Source organism: Rhododendron vialii, chromosome 13a (genome assembly GCF_030253575.1).
Source record: "Rhododendron vialii isolate Sample 1 chromosome 13a, ASM3025357v1".
Classification (NCBI taxonomy): Eukaryota; Viridiplantae; Streptophyta; class Magnoliopsida; order Ericales; family Ericaceae; genus Rhododendron; species Rhododendron vialii.
The window spans coordinates 20,664,952-20,690,000 of NC_080569.1; the positions used below are offsets into that span (position 1 = coordinate 20,664,952).

At 37.9% G+C, this 25,049-nt stretch overlaps 3 protein-coding genes and 1 pseudogene across 6 annotated transcripts in view; 2 read left to right on the forward strand and 2 right to left on the reverse strand.

The window, feature by feature from the left end:
* The window catches only part of LOC131312863 (E3 ubiquitin-protein ligase COP1-like), a 47,141-nt pseudogene extending 44,403 nt beyond the window's left edge, over positions 1 to 2,738 (forward strand).
* A 3,284-nt stretch (positions 2,739 to 6,022) lies between these two features.
* LOC131312864 (uncharacterized) lies at positions 6,023 to 8,669 on the reverse strand. Its single transcript, XM_058340862.1, has 3 exons — positions 8,442 to 8,669; positions 6,569 to 6,710; positions 6,023 to 6,147 (listed from the first exon to the last, which is right to left on the reverse strand). The coding sequence occupies exons 1-3, from the start codon at positions 8,442 to 8,444 to the stop codon at positions 6,101 to 6,103; spliced, it is 192 nt and encodes a 63-aa protein (XP_058196845.1). The 5' UTR covers positions 8,445 to 8,669; the 3' UTR covers positions 6,023 to 6,100.
* A 6,325-nt stretch (positions 8,670 to 14,994) lies between these two features.
* LOC131312865 (premnaspirodiene oxygenase-like) lies at positions 14,995 to 16,850 on the forward strand. Of its 2 annotated transcripts, XM_058340865.1 has the most exons (3): positions 14,995 to 15,338; positions 15,700 to 15,965; positions 16,038 to 16,850. In XM_058340865.1, exons 1-3 carry the CDS (start codon positions 15,182 to 15,184, stop codon positions 16,647 to 16,649), a joined length of 1,035 nt encoding a protein of 344 aa, XP_058196848.1. In that variant the 5' UTR covers positions 14,995 to 15,181; the 3' UTR covers positions 16,650 to 16,850. The 2 variants fall into 2 exon arrangements, with proteins under 2 accessions (XP_058196848.1, XP_058196846.1); XM_058340863.1 differs by having other exon boundaries at positions 15,042 to 15,965.
* Positions 16,851 to 17,101: 251 nt separating this feature from the next.
* Positions 17,102 to 25,049, reverse strand: part of LOC131312866 (protein NAR1) — a 10,236-nt gene continuing 2,288 nt past the window's right edge. For all 3 annotated transcript variants that reach the window (XM_058340868.1, XM_058340866.1, XM_058340867.1), the window contains 9 exons: positions 24,876 to 25,029; positions 24,412 to 24,598; positions 23,957 to 24,083; positions 22,314 to 22,491; positions 22,170 to 22,219; positions 21,925 to 22,096; positions 18,592 to 18,718; positions 18,331 to 18,422; positions 17,102 to 17,784 (listed from right to left, as the gene is read on the reverse strand). In XM_058340868.1, coding sequence (XP_058196851.1) covers positions 17,632 to 17,784; positions 18,331 to 18,422; positions 18,592 to 18,718; positions 21,925 to 22,096; positions 22,170 to 22,219; positions 22,314 to 22,491; positions 23,957 to 24,083; positions 24,412 to 24,598; positions 24,876 to 25,001 — 1,212 coding nt within the window. In that variant the 5' untranslated portion in view covers positions 25,002 to 25,029 and the 3' untranslated portion in view covers positions 17,102 to 17,631. The remainder of the gene's footprint in view (positions 17,785 to 18,330; positions 18,423 to 18,591; positions 18,719 to 21,924; positions 22,097 to 22,169; positions 22,220 to 22,313; positions 22,492 to 23,956; positions 24,084 to 24,411; positions 24,599 to 24,875; positions 25,030 to 25,049) is intronic.

Genomic DNA, 25,049 nt, shown 5'->3' on the forward strand with positions numbered 1-25,049 from the left:
TACATTGTTTGTTATATACCCAAGATCATCCATGTAGACTTCCGATATGGGACGGGGTGTTACAGTTGACACATTACATTTGTATCTGAATCCATCCTCTCTCTCTCTCTCTCTCTCTCTCTCTCTCTCTCTCTCTCTCTCTCTCTCTCTCTCTCTCTATTATTCAAGTCAACCATGGCTTTATTTCCTTCTTGTTTGTTCCAGCGTAGAATTTGATCGAGATGATGAATTGTTTGCTACTGCCGGAGTTTCAAGGCGCATCAAGGTCTTTGAATTTGCTTCAGTAAGTGTTGGACACTTGTTATGGTCTGTGCATCATTATCTTTCTCTGTAGACTTGGTATGGACTTCTATAATGGTTAGGGCAGATACTATAATGGTTAGGGCAGATACTGGGACCTCAGCTGACGAATATGGTTTCTGTGAAAGAATTTTTAGTGTCTCTGACTCTCTGCCAAGGGACTACATGTCAGCCTACACTGTGTAGATGTTCTAATGGAAAACACGGGCATATATGCAACATGTTATTTAGCAGCAATTAGTGAAAAATCTATTTGCGGTATATCTTACAATAAAAGAACATTGTATGGTTTCTTGATAATGACGATTTTGTTAATTCCTCCCAAATCCAATCTTTCATATGGCGTTTTACTTTTCCTGTTCAAGATACTTCTAGAGATTTGGCCAACATAGCTGAATGACCACACCAGTTTCATACTTCAATTTTAATCACAGGAATACTCTTTTTCAACATAAAAGAGACCTATTAATATGAAACTCATAAATTTTGTCATACAAGGCAAATACCTTTGTTTTCTCACTCGGTAATTATTGTCCATTTCTTGCTTTCTAGGTGGTAAATGAGCCAGCAGATGTGCAATGTCCAGTTGTGGAAATGTCCTCATGGTCTAAACTTAGTTGCCTGAGCTGGAACAAGTATACAAAGAACCATATAGCCAGTAGTAATTATGAGGGGATAGTAACTGTGTGGGATGTAACTACTCGTCAGGTAATTTGGCTTCCACTGAGTTCTCTATTTTCCATTTTCCTTTAAAGCTTTGGCTCCTCTGGCATGTAACTACTCGTCAGGTAATTTGGCTTCCATTAAGTTCTCTATTTTCCATTTTCCTTTTTCCTTTATAGCTTTGGCTCCTCTGGCATCTCTATATAAGTTGGCTTTGTTTTGCATCATTTGACATCTCTAAATAAGTTGGCAGTTTTTTAGCTCCTGCCCTTGCATCCCCAACATGAAAACAGCCAGACGACATTCCAAATAACTTCAGCTTTTTTGCTTGTCTTTGATAGCAGAAAGCCAAGAAAATATGAAAAAGAGTGGGCTAGCTTTTGTTGATATACCAAATGAGTAGTAAATAGGAGATGAATTTGAAGAGATATGCAAACACTCTTGACCTTTATTAACCCAATCGTTTCTTTTCAGAGTGATGGAATACGAAGAACATGAAAAACGAGCCTGGAGCGTAGATTTTTCACGCACTGAACCTTCAATGCTGGTATCCAGCAGTAATGACTGCAAGGTACTTGTTACACATGAAAGCCTAGTTTTCCTCCCCTGAAAACTGCATCTTATTTCTCAACAACGAATTCATATTGATAGGCATAGCTTCTAAAATTAAATGAGGTAGCAGAGACTCGTCTCCGTGTAACATTTGGTCCTTCTGGCAGTATTTATTACAGTGAATATGTGAAATCAGATGATAGCTCTTGGAAGGAAGTTAGATTACCGTTGTTTTATTTTCTAATTTACTCAAGTATTGGAGGAAGATATTCGATCTTTTTATGAGAATATTTAGCTGTAAAGCTTTTACCCAAATAGTCAATGAGCATTTTTTTGTTTGTGTGATAGAGGTAGTAATTAGGTAAAAATTCAGCTGAGGTTATTTATTTTCTCCATATGCCAGCATTTCCTTCGATCCTTATTTAGAGTACGTAAATAGATGTTATTTTAGCGCTCTATTTAGAACTAAGGGTCGATCCAATTTGGAGGAAGTTTGATGGATATGTAGTGATCAATATCTCTTGGAAAGGAATTGGTGTATAAAACAGGAGGCTAGTGTTCTGAATATTGACATGAAAGCAAATATATGTTCTGTCAAGTATAATCCAGGATCTAGCAATCACGTCGCGGTATGCCCCTCTCAAATTCTGTCTTCTCTGGTCAGTGAATATGGGTATGATTTACCATTTGCTCCCTCTTTCCCATTTGTTTGTCAATTTCAGCAAACGTGCCCTTTAATCGGGTCAACAGTAGAGTGTGAAAAAAAAAAAAACATTGTTTCCATCATCTAAAAGATCCACTTAGACAGTTTTAAAAATCACCTAGAAAAGAAGAAAATGAAAAATATAGATATTTTTGTCCTGAATTGTGAAAAATGGACTAATAAAGTGGGACAAAGGGAGCCGTATCTAGTGAAAAAGTTTTTTTTATTTTTTATAGATGGGTATTAGTGATAAGTTAATGACTTATGTTTTTGCAGGTAGGTTCTGCAGATCACAACATTTATTATTATGACTTGAGAAATGTCAGCCAACCACTGCATGTTTTCAGTAGACACAGGAAAGTTGTTTCATATGTAAAATTTATGTCCAACAATGAACTGCTTCAGCGACCTTTAGTTATATGAAAAGCCATCTTCCTACAATAGTTCGCCGATTAATTTATATTTGACGGTGATTATTCAAGACATAGTAATGTTAAAATATTAGTTGGTGTTGGTGTGATGAGTGTCTCTGGAGGGAGGGTGGGATGTGCTACACTGGAATGTATGCATTGTCAAGAGAAGAATGTAATTTTTGGAGGAATGGAGCTCCTCTGCGGTCCAATTTTGGACTAAATTGTCTGCGAGACCCATCATGGATTCCATTTGAATGATCCAAGTTGTTCCTTCTATCTATCCAGATTCCAGACATGCAGATCAGCCACAGGAAAAACTCAGCTTAATTAGAGCCAATTTGATTGAATCGCACTTGTCTTTAAAAACATGGAGGTGAAACCATTAATTTATTACATGACGAGTGTGGTTAGGTTATGAACCTACTGATATTTTTTCAAGAAAACGAACCTATTAATCGCATGGTATTTCCCATCACCTTCATCCGTTGCTGCCGAAAGGCTTTGAATACCATCCATCCATGGTATTTTCCCATTCCCATTTGTTCGTGCGCATATATGACTACTCCCTCCGTCCTAAATTCTTAATCCTATATGGTTTTACATGCAGTTTTCAATTGCTTATATCTCTCAATATATATTGTTTTTTGTGTTTTTGAAAACATTATTTTATAGAAATAATAATTGAAATCTATTAAATAAAATCCTTATTGCATATTTTAAACAATATGCATTGAGAAATATGAGCCATTGAAAATTACACGTAAAACCGTAGAGTAGAGGACCAAGAATTTGGGATGGATGGAGTCTTTAATAAAGGTTGGGCTACTACTGAAAATGTCCTTGATAGGTATTAATTATCAAAATACTTCTTTAGCCGTCATTTTCCCAAAGGCGGATGCAATTAATATTGGGCCAGAGGTACAGAATGTGGGTAAATCAAAAGACGCAGGCCCAATAAGTCAAGAAACAGCCATTTCTTCCATTGTCTTTGGTATTTTCCCTCCGCCTTTTGTAGACCTTGGCGAATTTGGCCCAACATCATGATTACGGTTAAGTGACTCTTCATTTATCTCCAATATCTTTAGCATAAACCGACCTTGGAGATTGTTTTCCCCTTCCCAATGCCTTGTTCAATTCTAAGCACTTAAATCTCCAAAATTTAATATGTTATTCATAACCTCTGTTACATATGATTGGCCAATTTTAGTTTTGCATATCAAAGGCCTATTTTGCCAAAGACCGGGTTGGGCAGCCCCTGCCCATAACGCTCGTGTATTAGGGGCACATAATGCTTAGTTTAGTTCTTAGTGAAACAGAAAAATAGACCAGTTTTCATTAGTTGATTTGAGCTGACGAATTTAGAAACATCGCAGCATGTACGCGTGCGTGCATACGCATACAGAGAGAGAGAGGAGTAGATTTGGTAGAGGTCTCTTCTTGTATATTTTGTGATTACCGGGCCATAACATTAACAAGAAATAGTGACCGGACGACTGCATATGTACTCGTTTACATCTTTAGATGGTTCAAAAAGTATAATTTGCTCTGTTTAATGATATAATGGTTTTTTTTTTTTTTTTGGGTGGATTGAAGTTTGTCTTATTCAACTCTCCACAACTTGTCCCATAGTTTGTCCAATAATTATTTGTTTAAGTAGTGGGAATGTCATCTGAACTACAGATATTGTGGTTGAAAATATTCAAAGAGTAGGGACGGAGCTAGGATTAAAGGTTGCCAAATTAGGGTAGAAATTATCAGGGAAGTTGGCCCGAAAAATTGTGTAGTTATACTTGGGTGCACCGAGGTTATGAATTCAACTATTATAGAGAGGATGTTGATTGATACTTTTGTTGGTGGGTGGGTCTGGGGTAAGGTAATCTACTTCTAAAATATGAAAAGAAAGATTAGGGTAGAACTATGATGTAAGATGGTAGTATTTAACAATTAGTTTTGGTTCATTTAAAGTTTTGTAGAATAGTAGTAATTTTTAAGAAGTTAAAAGAAGAAAATCTCAAGACAATATTTATACCACACAACAACGAATACATGGTATCATAACTGTAATAGTAAACTACCATGTACGTACGTATACAGAATCCCACAAAATTTGGTGTACTGAGAGTAAATTTAATTTATATATAACTCCATTTCAACGATGGATAAAATCCATGTATTTTCTTCATATTATATACTCTATCTTTTGTAAATGTTACGAACCTAATTTATTGGATGAGGTTGGGAACACGATTTAGGATGCAGATGGGAAGGCATCTACTCTGTGCTACACACACAGCAATCTATGCACAGATTGTGCACAGATTTTGTTGTGGGGCCCACCACGGGTCCCACACAAATCATCCAAGCCGTTCATTAAATGTAAAACATTTTTTCAAGGGTCTCCGTACAAAATAAGCTCAATCCAATACCTATAGGTGCTTCATCCAACCATCTAACTTTTCATTCAGATTTTCGGATAATGAAAAGTTATACGATTGGATCGAGCATCTATAGGTATCGGATTGAAATTATTTTTTACGGGAACCCTTGAAAAAATATTTTACATTTAATGAACGGCTCGGATGATTTGTGTGGGACCCGTGGTGGGCCCCACAACAAAATCTGTGCACAGATTGTATGTGTGTGTAGACTTTCTGACTAACTTAATGGATACTGTGGCCTCCGAAAAGAGATCAACACCAAACGACTATCTATTGTTTCTCTCCTTTGTCTTCGATGGAGCTCCAATTTCTCTTCTCTCTCATCCCTTAATTTCTTCCTCCTCGTCTTCTTCGTATTCAACTTAGTTAAAGAACTAAAATGATCCAAAACCCTAATTAACACAATACTTCCAAACTCCCTCCAGGGCCATGGAAGCTACCTACCTCTCATCGATCGGAAGCATTCGCCACTAATTAGCTGGTTCACTTCCGCATCATTCTCTGAGAAACTTGGCGAGAAAATATGGACCCCGGCCTCATGCATGATCTGCAACTAGCAGAAAATTCAACGATTGTCATATCATCACCACGATTGGCCAAAGAATAAGCAATGCAAACGCACGATCAAGCCTTCGCTGACAGGCATGAAGTTCTAGCAACTAAGATTATGACGTGTAATTATATAGACATCGTATTTTCTCCCTATGTCTTTTGTTCTAGCAAATGTCGAACTTCCTCTAGCTCAGTTGCTGTATGATCACTTCGACTGGAAAACTACCCAGCAGTACCAAGCCACAAAATCTGGACATGACTGATCGAGACCTTTGGAAAGGAAACATAAGCATGACAATATTATCTCATCTCTCATATATAGAACAAGCTAGACATGATTAAGAACTAATAACAGGTTTTATTTATTTTATTAAGATCTACTTTATATCTTTTCTTACAATGTACGTAATATCATATTAATTTCAGTCCCATATGTACCAAAACGCCGATACTTCGGATATCACTTCTTTCTCATTTCCTCAGACTATCCCACCATTTTTTGCTGTCCTGATCATTTGAAAGATGTCTGCCAAACCAACAAGGGGAAAAGAATTACTCCATAGATGATGCATGCATCAGTCATAACTAGTGCAAATTGCGCGTATAGATTTCGATAGAATCACCAGCAAAATAATTAGACAGCATCACTTCACTGCCGAGAAAAGTAGCCATTGCTATCTAAAATAGTTTTAGCAAAATACCTCGCATCACAACTGGAACCAAAATCTCATTTCGAAAAACAAAACTTTTAATAACAGCAGTTTGCTAGTATTAATTAACTTGAAAATTGTAATACAAAAAAATCCACAATTAAATAGGAATAATATACTCATATGCCAGCATGCTATATATGCAAGTCCAGGTTTCAGATTGCGATGAAACAAATTAAGTAGGTAAGTGAAATATAACAAGTGATAATCAATGTCGAGAGAGTATAAAGAACATACATGATCCGACGACCACAAAAACAAACAGCCCGAGAATAATTGTGCCAACTGGGTATTTTGATCCTTTCTTGGTTGATCCCCTCCTGGTGATGTTCTTTTCAAATTTCTCGACTTTCCTTTCAGCAAGGCGCTTTGAGGTAGTCTGTTCAATCAAAATAACTATTACAGTACAACTAATTAATTGCTACTCCAACTTAATAACTTTGCAGTAATTTTTAATGTAGGCTTTGTTCTTGTCTTCAGGATAACTTCTTCATATAAACTAACTACCGTATTGTTTAAAAGAAAGTCATTATTAACTCGTTGTATCTTATCAATTTTTGTAGCAATGGTTATCGAGAACGTAAAAACATCTATTCACTATTTTCATGAAAGTGAATCCTTTTTCTTCTTTTTTTTAAATGTCAGAAAACTAGTTTTGAGAACCGTCATCTAAGGAAGTTGCTAGAAAAGTGTATGCAAAACTGATTCCGAAAATAATCGAACAGAGCTGTTTTGGGTATTGTTTCCAACGTTTTAAGGTACAAACACCTAAAAATTGCAGTTATGAAAAGAGCAGTTTGTTTCCAGAAAATAACTGAACAGAAACATTTCAGTAAACAAGCAAAATTCACAAAAAGAAAAAAAGAAAAATAAAAAGTTGCATCTGCAACTATGGTCAAGGAAAATTTATTGGAATTGGGATCAATTTTCCATGAGACTATGAGAGCAAACAGACCAAGGGAAATCGTTACTGAAAGTGGTACTGTAGTACCCAGGGAAAGATGGTTGTGTGTGTGAATCCAATGGCCAGGGTTTAAATTTGGAAGTGACACCTTAAAAAAACAATATACGCCATCCCTTCTAAATAGAATGTTCGGTCCGTTAAGCTGAGAACTTTAAAATTTACTTTTATTTGATTGTACAAATTCAAGCTCTTTTCAAAAATTAAAAGAACTCATTTATATGTAATACTAGCGAAAATTTTGAAAATTTTAAAACTAAAATGCATTTTAAGGACTCGTTTTGCGGATCGGATAATTTTTTTTTTCTAAGCAAAAATAATTTATTAATCTTTATAAAAGATTACAAAGAATAAAAGAATCAAGGATGCACCGGCACTAAGCCACCCGAGACCTAAATGAAGATAAGATGCCAATTGAACACCGAAAAACCACAAAGATAAACAAAAAACATCCAAAAACCAAAGCAAACCTCAGACTCTACACACAAACCCCATCATCAAACAACCAGAGAGCCAAATAGACAAAAAGACAGAACCATCGAGACCTAAAAGGAAGCGTCATCCCTCCTGACAGAAAAAAAAAAAAAACCTTCACCTACTCCTGCAAAAGGCTACACTGCTATCTCTCCAAGACAACGAAACACCTCGACCAGAAGAAACGCCCAAACCAAAACCAACCGAGAATCAAAAGGCCACAGAGAGAGAGGCATCATCCTCGAGATCAACATCATCCTCCGAGATAGACTCTCCCTCAAAGTCATCAAGTGCATGGATCCTTTCCCTTAATTCTTCCTCTTGCATTTCAACAATTTTTTTTAGATTATGATTCCTCCCTCCTTTTGTGCAAACTCACTCCTTTTCTTCAATCTGTAGTTGAATGGTTAAGTTTAGTTAAAAAGATTTTACTGTTGTAACAAATTTGTGCCCGCACTCATGACGTAAATTTCTGGATCTGCTGCTGTTTTCAAGTATGGGGGAACATCAAGATCGAGATGCCTTGATTCAAAACAGAATAAGCCATAGATCGAGGATGCAAAGAAGTCCCAGGCAAATACTATAAAACCATAGTCATCATAAAAATTAGTAAGGAATAGATCAACAGGAACTAATAGCAGAGACCGAAAGCAAAAACAATACAAATCTTTTTACCATGTTTTGTATGGAGGAGACCAATTGAAACGCTCTCCAAGAGCAGGCAGACAGACAGACAGAGAGACGGCTGAGAAGAGTCCCTTTCGAAGAGTACTGTACGGAAACCTAGGACTCCCGAAGGACAACACCTTTTTTGACTTAGTAGTTTTCAATTCCTCTACTGGCCATGGAGTTTACTACTTTTCCAAGTTTCTTTCCTTTTTACTGTATTTTACTCCTAGTAATTTCCCATGTCAGCTGATCAATTAGGACAACCTTGGAGTTGGACCAATAACTTAATCGATCCCGTATCCTCATAACTACACCGCATTTACTATTTTTGTTCCTTGTTTTACGAAAAACGTTACTCTCTTAATTTGCAAGAATGATCAATGGATCTTTCTTTCCTGAGAAATATTCTTCAGTGCCGGGTGGGCACGGCCACGTGGTGCCCGTGCGCGCATCTCGGTCATCCAAACGTGTTTAGGACGGCCCTTGATTTGTTTGGATAATTTTTTAGTGTAAAATTACCAAAAGATCCCCTCAAACCCAAACAAATCTGAGCCATTCAAAACACGTTTGGACAGCCGAGATGCGCGCACTGACACTACGTGACCGTGCCCACCTGGCACTGAAAGAATTTCTCTTCTTTCCTTGTTTTGTAACATTTATTTTTCCACATTGGAAGTTTTTGTCCCAACCATGCATTCTGGTTAGTCCTATGCCCGATACCGATACAGAAGGGGGTAATCCATATCACAAAGTAGAAATGGCTGCTGGGTCCAAACAAATGGAAGTGTGGATCTTCATTTGTCCCTTTGACGGACTGGACCGGATTTTTTTAAAACCTCTTTGAAATGATTTCATTATCGAAACCGTTAACTTTTTAGACATTGTCGAAAACTAGCCTCCACACCAAAAGTCATGTTTTATTGGATATCGTTTGATTTTCGTAACTCATTTTTCTTATTTATCGGGAGAAAATGGATTTGAAAGATCAGAACACATTTTTCTTTAGATAAATGTGTTCGGAAAATATAGCAAGTGACGTCCTATCAATATGATTTTTGGCTTGAGTGACAATCTCAACGAATGTCTAAAAATAACGGATCAGATCATCAAAATGAGTATGATCGATGAGGATCCAATCCCCAAACAAATCCCGACATCTATGCTATGCTTTGTTGACCCCATACCGTCACTGAAACTTGTCAACTTAAATCATTTTAGCGAGTTCTAGGAATATCGATTGATATTTTTTCTCACTTATAACATGATGTACATGCCATTTTGTCCACATCTCGATTGATTATAAGCCCTCAAGTTAACAATCAAACAAACTTCTAGCAGCTCCAATAGTTTTTTCTTTTTTGTGAATATCAAACTGCAAGAGGTAGGTATCCTGTGGTTATTTTGCTTATTTGTTGTTGTTTATTTTTTTACTTAAAATAGGTAATGAGGAAGACCTAGAATTAAGAAAATAAACACAAATTATCTAGTGAAACTTATAAGCCCCTTAGTTGACTTGTTTACCTCAAACTTACGACTAAAGGTGGGAAATGGAATGGATATCAAGTTCTGGAATGACTGGACGGAGGAGAGGAGTTTCTGTCATAATTTTCCAAGACTATTTAGATTGTGCCTTGATAAAGATGAGTCATGGCGAGTAGTCTCACAGAGATGGATCGCAGCAGCGGTATTGAGGTTAACTTTCGCGGATCTTTATTTGTTTGGGAAATGGAAGAGCTGTGTAGATTAAGAGGGGATGATGTTATTGACGGCTCCTGGTGTGAATGCTGATAGGAATATATGACCATTTGGTTTCGTTCAATTCTGGGAGTGAACCTAACTAAGTAAAATTCATGTATCAGTGTGAATGGGAAAAATCAATGTGCAAATTCTGGGGAGTTAATTGAATCATGTGATGTTACTGTGTCCAAAAGTGGGGGAAATCTGGACATCTATAATCAAATGGTGGGGGGTGTCTTTACGCTCTTCTGCTAGTGGTCTTCATTGAAAATCGGAAGGAAAAATGGAGCTATGGTCAGGATATTTGGTTTGTTATACCTGCAACTGTGGCATGTGGAAGGGAAGAAATAATTTGCTATTCAACCAAGTGCAGCCAGAGTGGGAGAGGTTATCTCGTCTCGCCTGCCCAATATGGAAGATAAATTCGACATATTAACACTTCAACATGTCCAAGCCCAAGATAGTTAACGGAGATACTAAACCAAGGAATGTTTTGATGGCTCTAATCCGCAAGTTATCAAAATAAGGCTTTCTTTATAGATGTAGAATGTCAGGTGTTCTTCTATGCTTGATACACAAGTAGAGACGAGTTGAGATATATCACACTATTAGGAGCAAGTCAATATTGAAGCAACCCGAGACTGAACATCACACGTCTGATTGGATTTATTATTAGCAGAGGTAAAATGTTTTGGTTAACTAACAAAGGAGGATGCTTATAAGGCTCCAAACAATGAAGAACAGCAATCCAATTTTATGCTTCTGATACCTGAAGTAATCCATTTTGGGAAGCATATTTCAACACTACCACAGATTAGAGAGACGGAAAAGAGCACCCGATAACTTCATTAACATGACATGAGTAAACTAGAGCTTAAGTCTTTCCATTGGGAGAATGCAATCAATGACCAACAAATAATTGGATAAGCAACAGCGCGAGGCATAGCCGTGATATCCCTTGACCTTGATATCTTGTTGCCATCTTGATGATTTGCATTGCTACGGAAGTCCAGATTAAAAGGTTGCATCGCTGCACACCAAATATAGGCACAAAGTACTTCACTGCTTGGAAATATAAGAAAGAATAATACAAACTTAGACGGAATCCAATGAAGTCAGCGACACAAGGTGCTTCACACAAACATTCAGCTAGAGATATGCATTACAAAAACGACGGAGGAAAACATTGATTACTGGAGATGACCAGGAACGCAAGATTGAAAATATTACCTAATACCCAATTTATGGCATATATGGCACTTTATTAGTTTCCAGTGGTGGAAGTCTGCTAGAGGTAAACAAGAAAATGAGTACCAGTAGAATACAATTTAACTCACCTGAATAGGAGAAAGACCATAATATACTGTAGACATGTAAAAATTCTAGCCTATCACAAATCGTCACGTGTTGCTAGGGCATACAAATTGGCCAATCAAATGCAGTCAAGTGCCTATAAGTCAAAGTCAAAGTTTCATGGACAGACCAATCAAGTGATGCCAAGTATACGTAGTCAAAAGTCAAAGACATGTAAATGGACCAATCAAATGGTGCCACGTGTCAAAATGACACAGTTATTATTTTATCAAGTCCGGCCAATCAAATTAGGCTAATTTGTGAATAATAATATATCTCTTTATATATAATTACCTTTTCTAAAATAAAAAGAAAAGGGAAGGTAATTATCAAATAATTATTATTCATTTTTCAACAAAGGAAATAATTCAAGAGATCAATATGGAAGGTTAGAGTTGGAGTCTCCATCCCACATCCTTATAAATAGAGGTGCTCCCTCTCATATTTTTGGCAATCAGCACATTGAAACACACAAGGTTCCAGAGCTTTGAAGATCAAAACCCTCAAGCCCTTCAGAAGTCTTCAAATCTGCATTCAACAAGAAAGTTATCAAAGCTTCAAAGCTCCGAAGAACATTCAAGTCAAGACCACATCAAACAAGACGGTTCTTCAGATCAAAGCTTCAAAGTCTTGAAGAATGCTCAAGTCAAATCTCCATCATCAAATCCAAGCTCCAGAACTCTGAAGATCAAAGCCTCCAAGCCCTTCAGAATTCACATTCATCCATCACACGCAAGCTTCTGGAGTTCTGAAGATCAAAGCTGCAAAGGCCCTTCAGAATCTTTCAAGTCCACATCAAGCCAGACGTTCTTCAGTTCAAAACATCCAATGCAAGAACGTTCAAGCCAAATCCACCAATCATCAGTCTCCTTCTACCAAATTGAAGAAGATCTCAAGTACCAATTTGAGTCAACATCTGCAAATCTGCATCTCCTTCAACCAAATTGAAGAAGATCTCAAAGACCGATTTGAGAAGAAGCTTCAAAGCCATCAAGTCAATATCCACAAATCCGCCATCTTTTTCAACCGAATTGGAAAAGATCAAGCAATTCAACTTGTGAAGAAGCTTCAAAGCCATCAAGTCAAAGCCCGATAAAATCGTCGTCATCTTCGCAAAGGCCGCAGAAGATATCGCCGTTCAAATCGAAATCAAGCTGTCAAGCCCTCGTTTCAACATCCAAAAAGAAGAATCAGATGATTAATTTTCTTTGAAAATTGCATCAGAGATTGTAACCCTAAATTTCTCAAATTAATAAAATTGACTTATTCAGCATCTTTCCGTCTTTTCGTAGACTCGAATTTTGCGTGATACATAAACTACAAGAGAACTTTTGATCGTGAATCGTGACTGGGGAGAGAGGGAGACAATAACTGTCTTTCCTTCATCAATGGAAGAAAGAAACTCATCCAAACTTTGCTTATGAAGTATCACCGTCTCTGCTGATGTTATGCACCCCCTGCATAGTAACAACATAAGAACTTTGATACAAACGATGACCCGTGCAATAAAATAAGTGAATCAATTTTACTCCACCTATAACTGTGCGAGCTCATAAAAAGAGGAAACTTTGGCATTTACAAGTTTTTATCCAATATTCATGATTTAATGCACCGGAGAATATCCAAAGCTCAACAACTGGAACAAGAAAGTACGTTACTGTGTGAAAATCCTTAACTAGCTTTTCTGCTTTTCGTCAAGTTTTACATAAGAAATCATGTCAAGTTACCCTGCACTCATAGTCAAACCACGCAAAAACCAGATACACCTGCGAGCTTGGCAGTCGTTCAGTGTAATTTTTACAGGGTTAAGGTGTGTATGGAATGGATCATTAGACCACCCTTTTCGGGCTTCGCCTATTGTGACAGTTACAAAGAAAAAGCACAAAACGTAATGACATATATATAGTCTTTTTGGGCAAGCTGTATGCTAAGCATTTAAGAGCAACACTGTAACTCCAAGCCTAGATAAAAATCAAGTTTAAATGGTGAAAGCTTCTCATATTTAGCTCCTTCAAACTTTTCTTGATTTGCTTATATGCAACAATTGACTTACAAGTAGTACTACCGTTTTGTTAACTCTGTTTATTGTTATGAGGAGATGGGAATGCCCTCTTTGCAATTCCCGCAGTTGTTCAACACTGTACTTCGATTCTTTTCCTCGATTACGAATGTAAGGTTAAACAGTTCGTTGCTATCTACTACAAAACAACTTAAAGTGTCTCCACAAAAGTACACATCTACGTCCTAAGAGTCGACTTTGAGTTATAAGGTTGGCCGTGTGATTTCGGTGTTGGTCTCTTGATACCTTGGCCCCTGCCCAAGGATTCTTTCTTCATGCAGTCAAAAAATCAACATGCATGTGCCATCCTAATTTATAAATATGATGAATTTGGACTCTAAACATGACCAAACAACCACAATCTGTGTTTCTCTCCTTTGTCTCCTTCGATCGGCTTCTTAGTACATATTGTTGGTTTTTTTCCTCATGGATTGATTGAAGTATATTTTATTCAACTCTCAAGTCTCAACAACTTGCGACATAGTTTTTCTAAAAATTATTTGCTTAAGAAGCAACGGGAACATCATCGTCTAACTTAAAGATATTGTCGTTAAGAAAATTCGAAGACCATGGATAGGGACAGGATTTGGATCTCCCCGTTGGCCGTTGTTGTCTTCTTCTTTTTTGGTTGATTGAATAGTAATATATTTAGTCAACTCGATCTCGACAACTTGTTGCATAATTTGTTAAGTATTTTGTTTAAGAAGTGATTATTTTCTAGCATATTGATATTATGGTTAATTAAGAAGATTTAAAGAGTAAGGACGGATCAAGGATTTGGATATTAGGGAGGCCAAACTGGGGTAGAGTTTTATGTAAGATTGTACTTCAAAATTAGCTTTGGTTCTTCCAAATTTTTAGAATTTCATAGAACAAATTCTATGAAAGTTATAGAACAAAAGAGATTTTTTGGTTTATTTTTTCTGTATTCAAAAGATTTTGAGTTTGGATCATAAATTCTTACTTTTTCAAATCCTCTTGTCGAGACGAACCAATAATTTGAAGAAATTTAACGCAAAACTAACAAATGCAAAAAAAAAAAATGATTGAAGAAAAAAAAAAAAAACTTATTAAGCCAAACCACCCCAAAATCCCAAGATATTGTTTATACCACTTATCAAAGATACATGGTATCATAATGTATTAATAAACCACCATGTACGCATTCTGATTCCCACAAAATATGGTGTACTGAAGTCTGAAAGTAAACCTAGTTCACGAAACTCCAGGGAGTATTTTTCTGAATACTTCATAAATTTTTAAATCTAAAAATTACGACAATAAATTATTGGATGAGGTCAGGGTCCCAGCCGGCCTCTAATACCTTTGCCCCTCCCAAGAGCATCTTTTTGCCTGCAAGAGTCCGAAAATACACATATATACATATATCCTAGTTTATAACTATGGTAAAATTTGGACTCCAATTTCTAACAAACACAATTAATTTGTTGTTTCTCTCCTTTGTCTCTGTAATGGATCTCAAATTTCCCTTCTCTCTCACCACTTTCTTCCTCCTGGTCTTCTTCCTAATCAACTTAGTCAGGGTACTAAAAAGATTCAAAACCGAAAACACAACTTCCAAACTCCCTCCAGGGCCATGGAAACTACCTGCCATCGGAAGCATTCACCACTTAGTCGGTTCACTCCCACATCATTCTTTGAGAAATTTGGCGAGGAAATATGGACCCCTCATGCATTTGCAACTAGGGGAAAATTCAACGATTGTCATATCATCGCCACGATTGGCCAAAGAGGTAATGCAAACGCACGATCTAGCCTTTGCAGATAGGCCTAAAGTCAGAGCAGCTAAGATTATGACCTATAATTATGTAGACATCGCGTATTGTCCCTATGGCGATTACTGGAGACAAATGCGTAAAGTTTGCATCTTGGAACTCCTAAGTGCCAAAAATGTTCGCTCCTTTTGTTCTATTCGGGAGGATGAGGTTTTCCATCTTATCGAGTCTGTCAAATCATCCTTTGGTTTGCCAATAAATCTTACGGAGAAGATTTTTTCATTAACAAATGACATAACGTTCAGAGCAACATTTGGAAAGAGATACGAAGACAAAGATGCTCTTATACCCTTGATTAAGGAGACGGTAGAGGTAGCAGGGGGTTTCAATTTGTGTGATTCATTTCCATCACTCAAAGTACTTCACTTTCTCAGTGGGATGAGGTCTAAATTAGCAAGGCTTCATCAGAAGATGGATCAGATCCTCGATAATATAATCAACGGGCATGAAGAAACCCTCGGAAGCTCTAAAGGGGGAAACGGCGAAGGTGGGGAGGAAGATCTTCTCGATGTGCTGCTTAGACTCAAGCACAGAGGAGGCCTTCAGTTTCCTATGACAAACAACAATATTAAAGCTATCATTCAGGTCAGTATTTATGCTTAATTTTACACACATTTCTTTTACCATGAAGCAAAGTAACTTTCAACATCTTTACAGGAAATCTTTTGTGCTGGAACTGATACTTCCTCTACTACAATCGACTGGGCAATGTCGGAAATGGTGAGGAACCGAAGAGTGATGGAAAAAACACAAGCTGAAGTGAGACAAGTCCTCAGGGGGAAGAAAAGAATCTGTGAAGCTGACATTCGAGAGTTGAAGTATTTGAAGTTGGTAATCAAAGAAACTCTAAGGTTACACCCTCCTGCTCCATTGTTACTACCTAGAGAACGTAGGGAACAAATTGAGATGGATGGATACCTTATACCCGTAAAAACAAATTTAATTGTGAATGCCTGGGCTATCGGGAGAGATCCTGAATATTGGGTTGATGCTGAGATTTTTTCACCAGAGAGATTCGATAATAGTCCTGTTGATTTTATAGGAACCGATTTACAATATATACCGTTTGGGGCGGGAAGAAGGGTATGTCCAGGGATATCTTTTGGCCTAGCAAATGTTGAACTCCCTCTAGCACAATTGTTGTATCACTTCAACTGGAACCTATCAAATGGTACCAAGCCAGAAGATCTAGACATGACTGAGACCTTTGGAGCAAGTGTTCGGAGAATAAGCGATTTGCATTTGATTGCCACTCCTTATTTCACTTGATCATCATAAGCAATGCCACCATCAGAATGTGATGGACCATAATTAGTCATTTCTACTATGCAATTGCTCGAATTCCATGTTTCTATTTCCTATTTGTAAAATGTTTCTGATCAGGTAATTTCGTTTCTCTTCAATTTTTCTTTCCCTCGAAGAAATAAGCCTCCATTTGGTTGTCATAAAATGAAGAAAAAGTAATAAAAACTTGGCTCTTCGGAAAAATTTTGGCGTTCAGATAACAAAAAAGAAAAGAATCCAGATAGTCCAATCGTAAAGCATAGATTAAGGTGTCATGTACTCAAGCTCCATGTTTCCATTCACACACAACTCCACCTTCCCGGTGGTTTCCAATATGAAAAGGGGAAATTACATTTTCCAGTTAAAAGTGAGCAACAATTTCAGGAGCCATATCACACTTACTGGAAATCATAAACTCATGGCAAGTAGACGAGACATATTGACAACATCCTGCCATTGAAAAAATTCACGGACAGATTTACTCTCGCCTATTATGTTCTCTCTCTGTTTGAGTTTTCACAGACAAATCTCTGTAATGAAAAACCAGAGCCGTTTAATCTCGTTTCAATAAGGGAAACCTATACAGCTATGAGATGTTTCAAAAGAGGGAAACAAAATTACAACGGGCGCTATAATCGGGCCCTGAACCCAAACAGAGAAAAGAAAATAATGTTACATGCTCATGTTTTTCTGCAAGGGATTACTCTTATCATCACTATGATAAAACTGAAACAAAATCATACATACATAACTGATGATGTCCTTGCACTTGCGCTCTGTTATCTCGAACAAAGTTAGACTCAATCAATATTGCAACCCGACATCCTATAGTTAGACATCCAGTACTATGGATGAAGAACCAAGAAAAACTCCACAAGAAGAGTGTTAGAGTGTGAGTTGAATATGGGAAGGCGATCGTACAGGAAGCTCCGCTGTTGGAATGGAATTGGAAGTTGTACAAAGCTCTTCACCAATTCTGCAACTGAGCAGTAATACTTTTTACCACGGGATGGTATTCTGTGTGCATCCGCTTCTTAGCTTTCTCCGAACCAGGTTGATCAAGCCATTCGTCGTATAAGCTTTTTATAAGAGGATTCTCAAACGGATCAGCTACCAGAACCTGAAAATTGTGGATGAGCAATTAATGGACCGTCTTGCAAGTTATACAGTCAAACCCAATATCTAATGTGCAAACCTAACAAAAAGAAGATAAATAAGAGTGGTTCCCTCGCGCAAGCGAAATGAAATAGGTCTGTTGGCCCACTAGCAATGAGTTTGTTACAACTTTTATAGTCGTCCAGGTTAGTTTGTTTTTCTCTAGTAGACAGCTCTACATTGGCAGGAGAGACCCAACGACGGTTGTCTCCACTGGCCGGGGGGTTGCTCCCACCGTGGAGGTATGAGTTCGATATTTGGGGGTAGGCCAACCGGTTGGGTGGTGAAAGTTCATGCGGGTAGCCTCATAGGCGAGTCCAAGGGTCCCCCCTCCTAGTTGCTTCTAACTGCTTTCCGTAGGTGTTGGTTCCCTCCCACCTCTCATCCCATTTGGTTGTGGGGATACCTCCAATGTTGTAAAAGAAAATTGTTTACAGGATAGCACATTTTAATACAATCATAGATAATTCAGAGCCGGTGTCCAAGCCATGGCACACCAGCCAAAACATACATCATCCATGTAGGCCGTTTCTAAAGATTGGATAAAATCCTTGGGAGATTGCCCTGGCTTTCGCTTGATTTGACCTCCACCGTTCAAGCACCCTGTAGCTCGAAAGAAAGACAAAGCATATGCCATATTAGACTGAGAGGGTAGTAATGCATCATTAAAAAAGCAGATTAATTGGTTCAATAGTACAATAACACACTAATTTAAACTTAAAAGGAACATTCATATACACCGTGTCACCCACATATTACACACTTAGATTACCTGAGGGGCATGCCATGACCTCTATAAAGTGGTAATCACATTTCCCAATTTTTATTTTCCTCACAATATTTTGCAAGTTCCGAAAGCCATAACATAGTGCAAACTTCAAGACAGTCTCCCCCTCCACCTGCATTCATAGAAAGGCATGTTGTATTATCCTTCTACGGGTTTTTTTGGCTAGTGAGCCCTCCACATCATACTACTTAAAGCATATAAAAATGAACAGCCATGACTAAACACCTCTGACACTAGGGTACATGAAGATGTTGGCTTGGGTAAACCAAGCCAAACCAAACTAAACCGACCCTTACGTCCCAATCACTTGGGGTCGGCTACATGAATCTGTTTCCTCCATTGAGCTCTGTTAAGGGCCACTTGTTCACACAAATTCATTATACTCATGTCTTTGCGCACAATAGCATCTAATGTCAATTTAGGTCTATCCCTCTCCGTAGCATTTCTACCTAGCTATTTTATCCGCTTTCTTAACTACTGCATCTTCTGGTCTACGGTAGACATGCCCAAACCACCTTACCCTATTTTCCCTCTATAGGTGCTACACCTACCATCTCACGAACTGTTTTGTTTCTAATCCTGTCTCGTCTAGTTTTAGCACACATCCACCTCAACATTCTCATTTCCGCTACACTTATCTTGCTCATATGTTGTTTCTTAATAGGCCAACATTCTGTCCCATAAAGTATCGCTGGTCTTCTGGCAGTTTCATAAAATTTTCCCTTCAATTTTGTGGGTACTCTTTTGTCACATAGTACACCAATAGCGTTTCTCCACTTGAGTCACCCCACTTGGATTGTATGGGTCACATCATCAGCAATCTTTCCATCTCTACTAATAATTTAGCCTAAATACCTAAAATATCACTCTTTGGTATCTCCTGGTCTTGAATAATCACTCTTTCTTTATGCGCACTCTTTCTTCATGCGCACTACTAGTACTACTAAACTTGCACACCATATACTCAATTTTACTCCTACTTATCCGAAAACTTTTTTACTCTAATACTTCCCTTCAAATTTTTAGTTTCGTATTAACACCTCTAGAGGTTTCATCTACGAGGACAATATCATATGCAAACATCATACACCATGGAATATCCTCTTGAAATTTTCTAGTCAATTCATCCATAACGAAGGTAAAGAGGTATGGGCTCAAGGCTGACCATTGATGCAATCCTACGGTGATTGGAAATTCACTTGTTTCCCCTACTGGTGATCTAATGGTAGTGACGGCACATTCATACATGTCTCTAATCACCTCGATATACCGTTTGGTCACTCATTTTCTCTCCAGAACCCACCATATGATGTCTCTAGGCACCCTATCATAAGCATTTTCTAAGTCTATGAAAACCATATGGAGATCCTTCTTATTTGCTTTGTATTTTTCTACCAATCTCCTTAATAGGTAGATAGCTTCCATGGTTGATCTTCCAGGCTTGAACCCAAACTGTTTCTCTGACACCGTAGTCACCATCCTCAAGCGATATTCAATAACTTTTTCCCACAACTTCATTGTATGACTCATCAATTTAATATCTCTATAGTTGTTTCAGCTTTGAATATCCCATTTATTCTTGTAGATAGGTACTAAGGTGCTCATTCTCCATTCATCAGGCATCTTCCTAGTCATAATAATCTTGTTGAACAACTTCGTTAACTAAGCCACCCCCAAGTCACCTAGACTTTTCCACACTTCAATAGGGATATCATCTGGTCCTAGGGCCTTACCCAGTTTCATCATTTTCAAAGCTTTAACCACTTCGAACTTTTGTATTCTCCGATAAAACTCATATTCTATGTTTCGTCAGATACATACACTTCCTCCCCACCAAAACCTCCTTCATATTTCTCGTTTAACAACTTATCGAAATACGACTTCCATCTATCCCTAATCACCTCGTCTTTCACCAACACCACTGAATCAATACCTTTTATACACTTAACTTGAGAAACGTATCTAGCTTTCCTTTCTCGCAGCTTAGCAAGTTTATAAATAATCTTTTCTCCATCTTTACTATCGAGTATAGCGTAGAAATTCTCATAGGGTTTCAACTTAGCATCCCTAACGACTTTCTTAGCTTCTTTGCTAGCTTGCTTATAACCCTGAAAATTTTCCTCATTCCGGTTATTTTGTCATTTTTTAAAGCACTCCTTTTTTGCTTTTACCATGGTTTGAACCTCGTCATTCCACCACTATGTCTCCTTAGAAATTGGACTTTTCCCTTCGACTCCCCAAGAACTTCTTTCAATATTCTTCTAATACCGTCAACTATCGTATTCCACATATTGTCACTATTGCCTTCCACTCCCCACCAAACTTCTTGAGATATTTTTTCCTTGAATACCTCTAGTTTCTCCCCTCTTAAACCCCACCATTTAGTCCGTGGGTATCTAGTTTCCTTTCTCCTTCTATTATTCCCTTTGAGACAAATATCTAACACCAAAAGTCTATGTTGTGCCACTAGACACTCTCCAGGAATAACCTTATAATCCTTACATGTCAAGCAATCTGCACCTCTAGCAAGAAAATAGTCGATTTGGCTTCTATTGGCTCCACTTTTAAAGTTAATTAAATGTTCATCTCGCTTCCTATAGAAAGTATTCCCAACTATAAGGTCAAAAGCTACCGCAAAATCTAAAATCCTCCTACCACCTTCGTTAAGGTCACCAAATCCAAAGCCATCATGCACCTTCTCATACCATGTTGGCTTAGGTAAAGAGCCAGACAAATATTCGGTATTTCAAATGTAAAAAAACTCCCCGGAGACATTAAGAACTGATGACAACGGTTTAAGACCTGTAACCACCAACAATGGTTTTATATAATAACTCCACCAAGTAACATTCAACCAGAATCACAAAAATAAAATGAACACTTCAAAGGAAAAGTCCATTCAAATAGCTCCTCAAATAGCAGTGCAATCTCACTACTCACAGATGGGCACATCACATCAGTTGCCAAATTCTCAAGAGAACCTTCCTCAGATGTCCATATTGTAAGATAGCTTAATATACATTGTTGAGCCTAGCTTTTGGGATTACTGATAACTTAATATGGTATCAAAGCTCAGGTTCAAAGAGGTCTCGGATTCAAGTCTCTCCGGTTGCATTTGTTCCCCCTTTACATTCTGCTTCGCCCTTTCGCATTCTGCTTTGCTGTCTATGAAGATTTGCATCTCCACGTGCAAGACAGGGTTGCATGTGAAGGAGGCTTGATATACATTACTGGGCTCATTTCCTAACAGCTTAAGCTTTCGGGATTAGTGATAACACATATATCATGCAAACATGATCAAGGATAGACCAAACTTACTACTAGACAAACTTCGCGGAAATCTGAGTTCTTTATGATCTTGAAGTCCAAGGGGCCCGTGATTTCTTTCCCAAAAAGTGTTTTGGCAGCATGTCGCAAAATTGTCTCCGCATATCCACCAGAGCCTCCGTGGACCCCGAAAAGGAATCCTTCCTCATTAATATTTGTTAGCCTATAGGGAAGTAAAAACAATTCAATCGTACATTGCAAAGCAAAAGGATAGAAACTTCAAAAACACTCCTTACAGTTTATCTAGAGGAGATTCTTCCAAGGCCTCAAAATCCACAGATTGTGACTGAAACAGGCAGTAAAAAAGATTAATCACTGTCATTCTGTCTAATACAATTGATATTAATGACATCATCAAAATCGGAAAGGCTCAGTATTACCTTAAGCAAATCTAGAACTTCTCCAGAAGTCAACACTGAATCCACCTCTGTAATCTTCAAACCAGCATTTTCATGAGTTTCACCTTGAGATTGTACTTCAAACACGAAATCATCCCTGGCAGCTTCAAGCTTCTTGTCATAACAAGGCATAACTGTCACATGGTAAACCTCATCTGGCCTGTCCAATACAGAGTATACACTGAACTTATTCATGGTCACAGAATAATCCCTTAACTTTGATAATCATGTTGACATCTTGACGATTTGCGCACTTCAGTGGAAATATAGATTAAAAGGCTGCATCATGACACAAAAGTATACACACCAAGTACATGATAGCTTGGAAATATAACAAATACTAACCTAGACAGCCATCTTTTAAGGTATCGGATGAAGCCCGAGACACAATGGTTCACACAAACAACTAGGTATATTTTCTTTGCAAACTCCAAAATGTGATATGTTGAAATAATCAACTTCTTGTTCTAGAATTATCTACACAGTTTCCAGGGTGTCTTTTCATGTTCCATTCATGCACTATAACCATGAATGTATTGTGACATTCATGTACTTCTTGGTTCATATGATGCCATGGATGTAGGAGTTCAATTAACGACGACGGCTTGATGAATACACTGTCATCGAAACCGAAATAAGGGGGTTTAAGGCTTTAAGCTGTACTACTGTCATTTTCATTTCTTTTTCAATAGCCCTAATGCTAGGTTTAATCCATTAGGGCATATAAATAGAGTCCGGCTCCTCTCCAATCCTCCTAAAATTGGAGGATCCTCCAATCTTATTGATAATGTGACACATGGAGACCATTGCATCCAATGGTCAAGAATAAAATATCTTCTTCATACCAAAAACACCTGATAACTTTCTTTCTCTTCTTCCATCTACCTCCACCATCACCGGACCACTATCAATCTCTCCCCTTCTTCCTTCAACCATCGCCATTAATGGCTACTGTCTCTAACCCCTCTCTTATCCATAGCCACGTCCATTCTTGTAGTCCATCTAATTCGTCCCCCTCCACAAACCTAGACTAATATGAATAACCCAAGCCCACCATTAGACCCATCAAAAAAAATTCCGATAGGTCAGACCCATCAAATTTGTTGCCTCCTTCATCTCCTTCCACTTCTATTTCTCGTTTCCTCTCCAAAACCTAACCAATCCCTAATCCAACTTTAATCGCTGGGATTTGAAGTTGTTTTATCAAACGTGATTAAAGAACCAGCTAAGTAATTGAGTTCGGCAGCGACAAAACAATCCGGCAACGGAATATCCTATTTTGACAGGCCGATTTTGAGGGACAGAGAGAGGATTGTTATTTCGGGTGCTCACTCCTATGGCTTTTTAGGTGTAGTGTTAAATCCAGCCGTTGAATCTAGATTGGAGGATCCTCCAATTTTAGGAGGATTGGAGAGGAGCCAGACTCATATAAATACCCCACATGTACTACATGGTTTTAAGTAAGGGCAATAAAAATTTCAAGTTCTAAGTATTCCTCTTCCCTTGTCTGTACCTTTCTACATCGTATTATAGCCCTCGACTTCCAACACGACATGCTTAATGAAGATGATAGAGAAAAATATGGTTCAATTGAAATTACTAAGAGCAAAATATTGAAATATTACCTTATGCCCAATTTATGGCATATATGGTGCTTTATGATAGCTCCCATAGTTTGTTGGGGACTCTTCACTGAGGAAATGTAAGGCAGTATGTAGGATCCAAGAGTTTTTTCAGCATAACATATCCAACCTGCAAGTACAACATGTTCAAGTGACGTCGTGGCATGATTCTAACGGGAAGTCAGGGAATATGGAAGCCGTAGATAAGCAAGCTGGTACAAAAATCTTCAAAAAAATACCCAGTCAATATCTCCCATATCTACATCAACATGGAACTTTCAAGTTCTTACAAACGCAAAACCTACTTATGGAGTCTCTGCAACGTTTGTAAACTACGACGTGATAAGAATCAATGAAGTCCTTAAGGCGACCAACTATAAATTCTGCAAGAGAGAGTGCATTTACAGTGAAATCACAGTGTGGAAACTGAAACACTCATATGGGGAGGAGAAATATACCTGGACAAGCAGAGGCAATCATTGGCAGGGATGATTTACATATGCCATCATCAGATGAATGGATTTGCTTGTAACGTGATATGAATTCATTACAAGATTCAATAAGCGACAAGTCTCTACTGCAGCTGGTATCAAATACAGCCTTCACTCCCAATGACTTGAGAAATGTTGTGAGTTTCTTGAAAACCTGAAAATTGGAACAAAATTGGAACAGAAGCCTCACGAAATACAATCTAGCATGCGTGCAGATAACTCCAAGCTATTTTTGCGTATATAAAATGTGGTGATCAAGCAACTACAACAGAAGCAGAACCTATAAAATACGATAAAGTCTACGCTCATAGTGACCCAATGATGATCAAATTGGTAATACTGTAATACGATAACGTCAAGTGGCTCTACCTTACCATAGGCAAAAAATTTACAAAAAAAATGGAGCACCGGTAGAATACAATTCAACTCACCTGAAGTGGAGAAAGACCAAAATAAACTGCAAGAGAAGCTCTTGACTGGGGAGAGAGGGAGACAATAACAGTCTTTCCTTTATCAATATTAGAAAGAAACTCATCCAAACTTTGCTTCTCAAGCATCACCGTCTCAGCTGACGTTATGCAACCACTGCATGGTCAATACAACTA

Excerpts from the sequence above, each read along its gene's own strand:
- LOC131312864 (XM_058340862.1), bottom strand. Across the intron at positions 6,148-6,568 it reads TTTTGTGGTCGTCGGATCAT|ACATCTTTCAAATGATCAGG; the intron begins GTATGTTCTTTA and ends TTGGTTTGGCAG.
- LOC131312865 (XM_058340863.1), top strand. The coding sequence starts at position 15,057 with ATGGATCTCAAATTTCCCTTCTCTCTCACCACTTTCTTCCTCCTGGTC. Across the intron at positions 15,966-16,037 it reads ATATTAAAGCTATCATTCAG|GAAATCTTTTGTGCTGGAAC; the intron begins GTCAGTATTTAT and ends ACATCTTTACAG.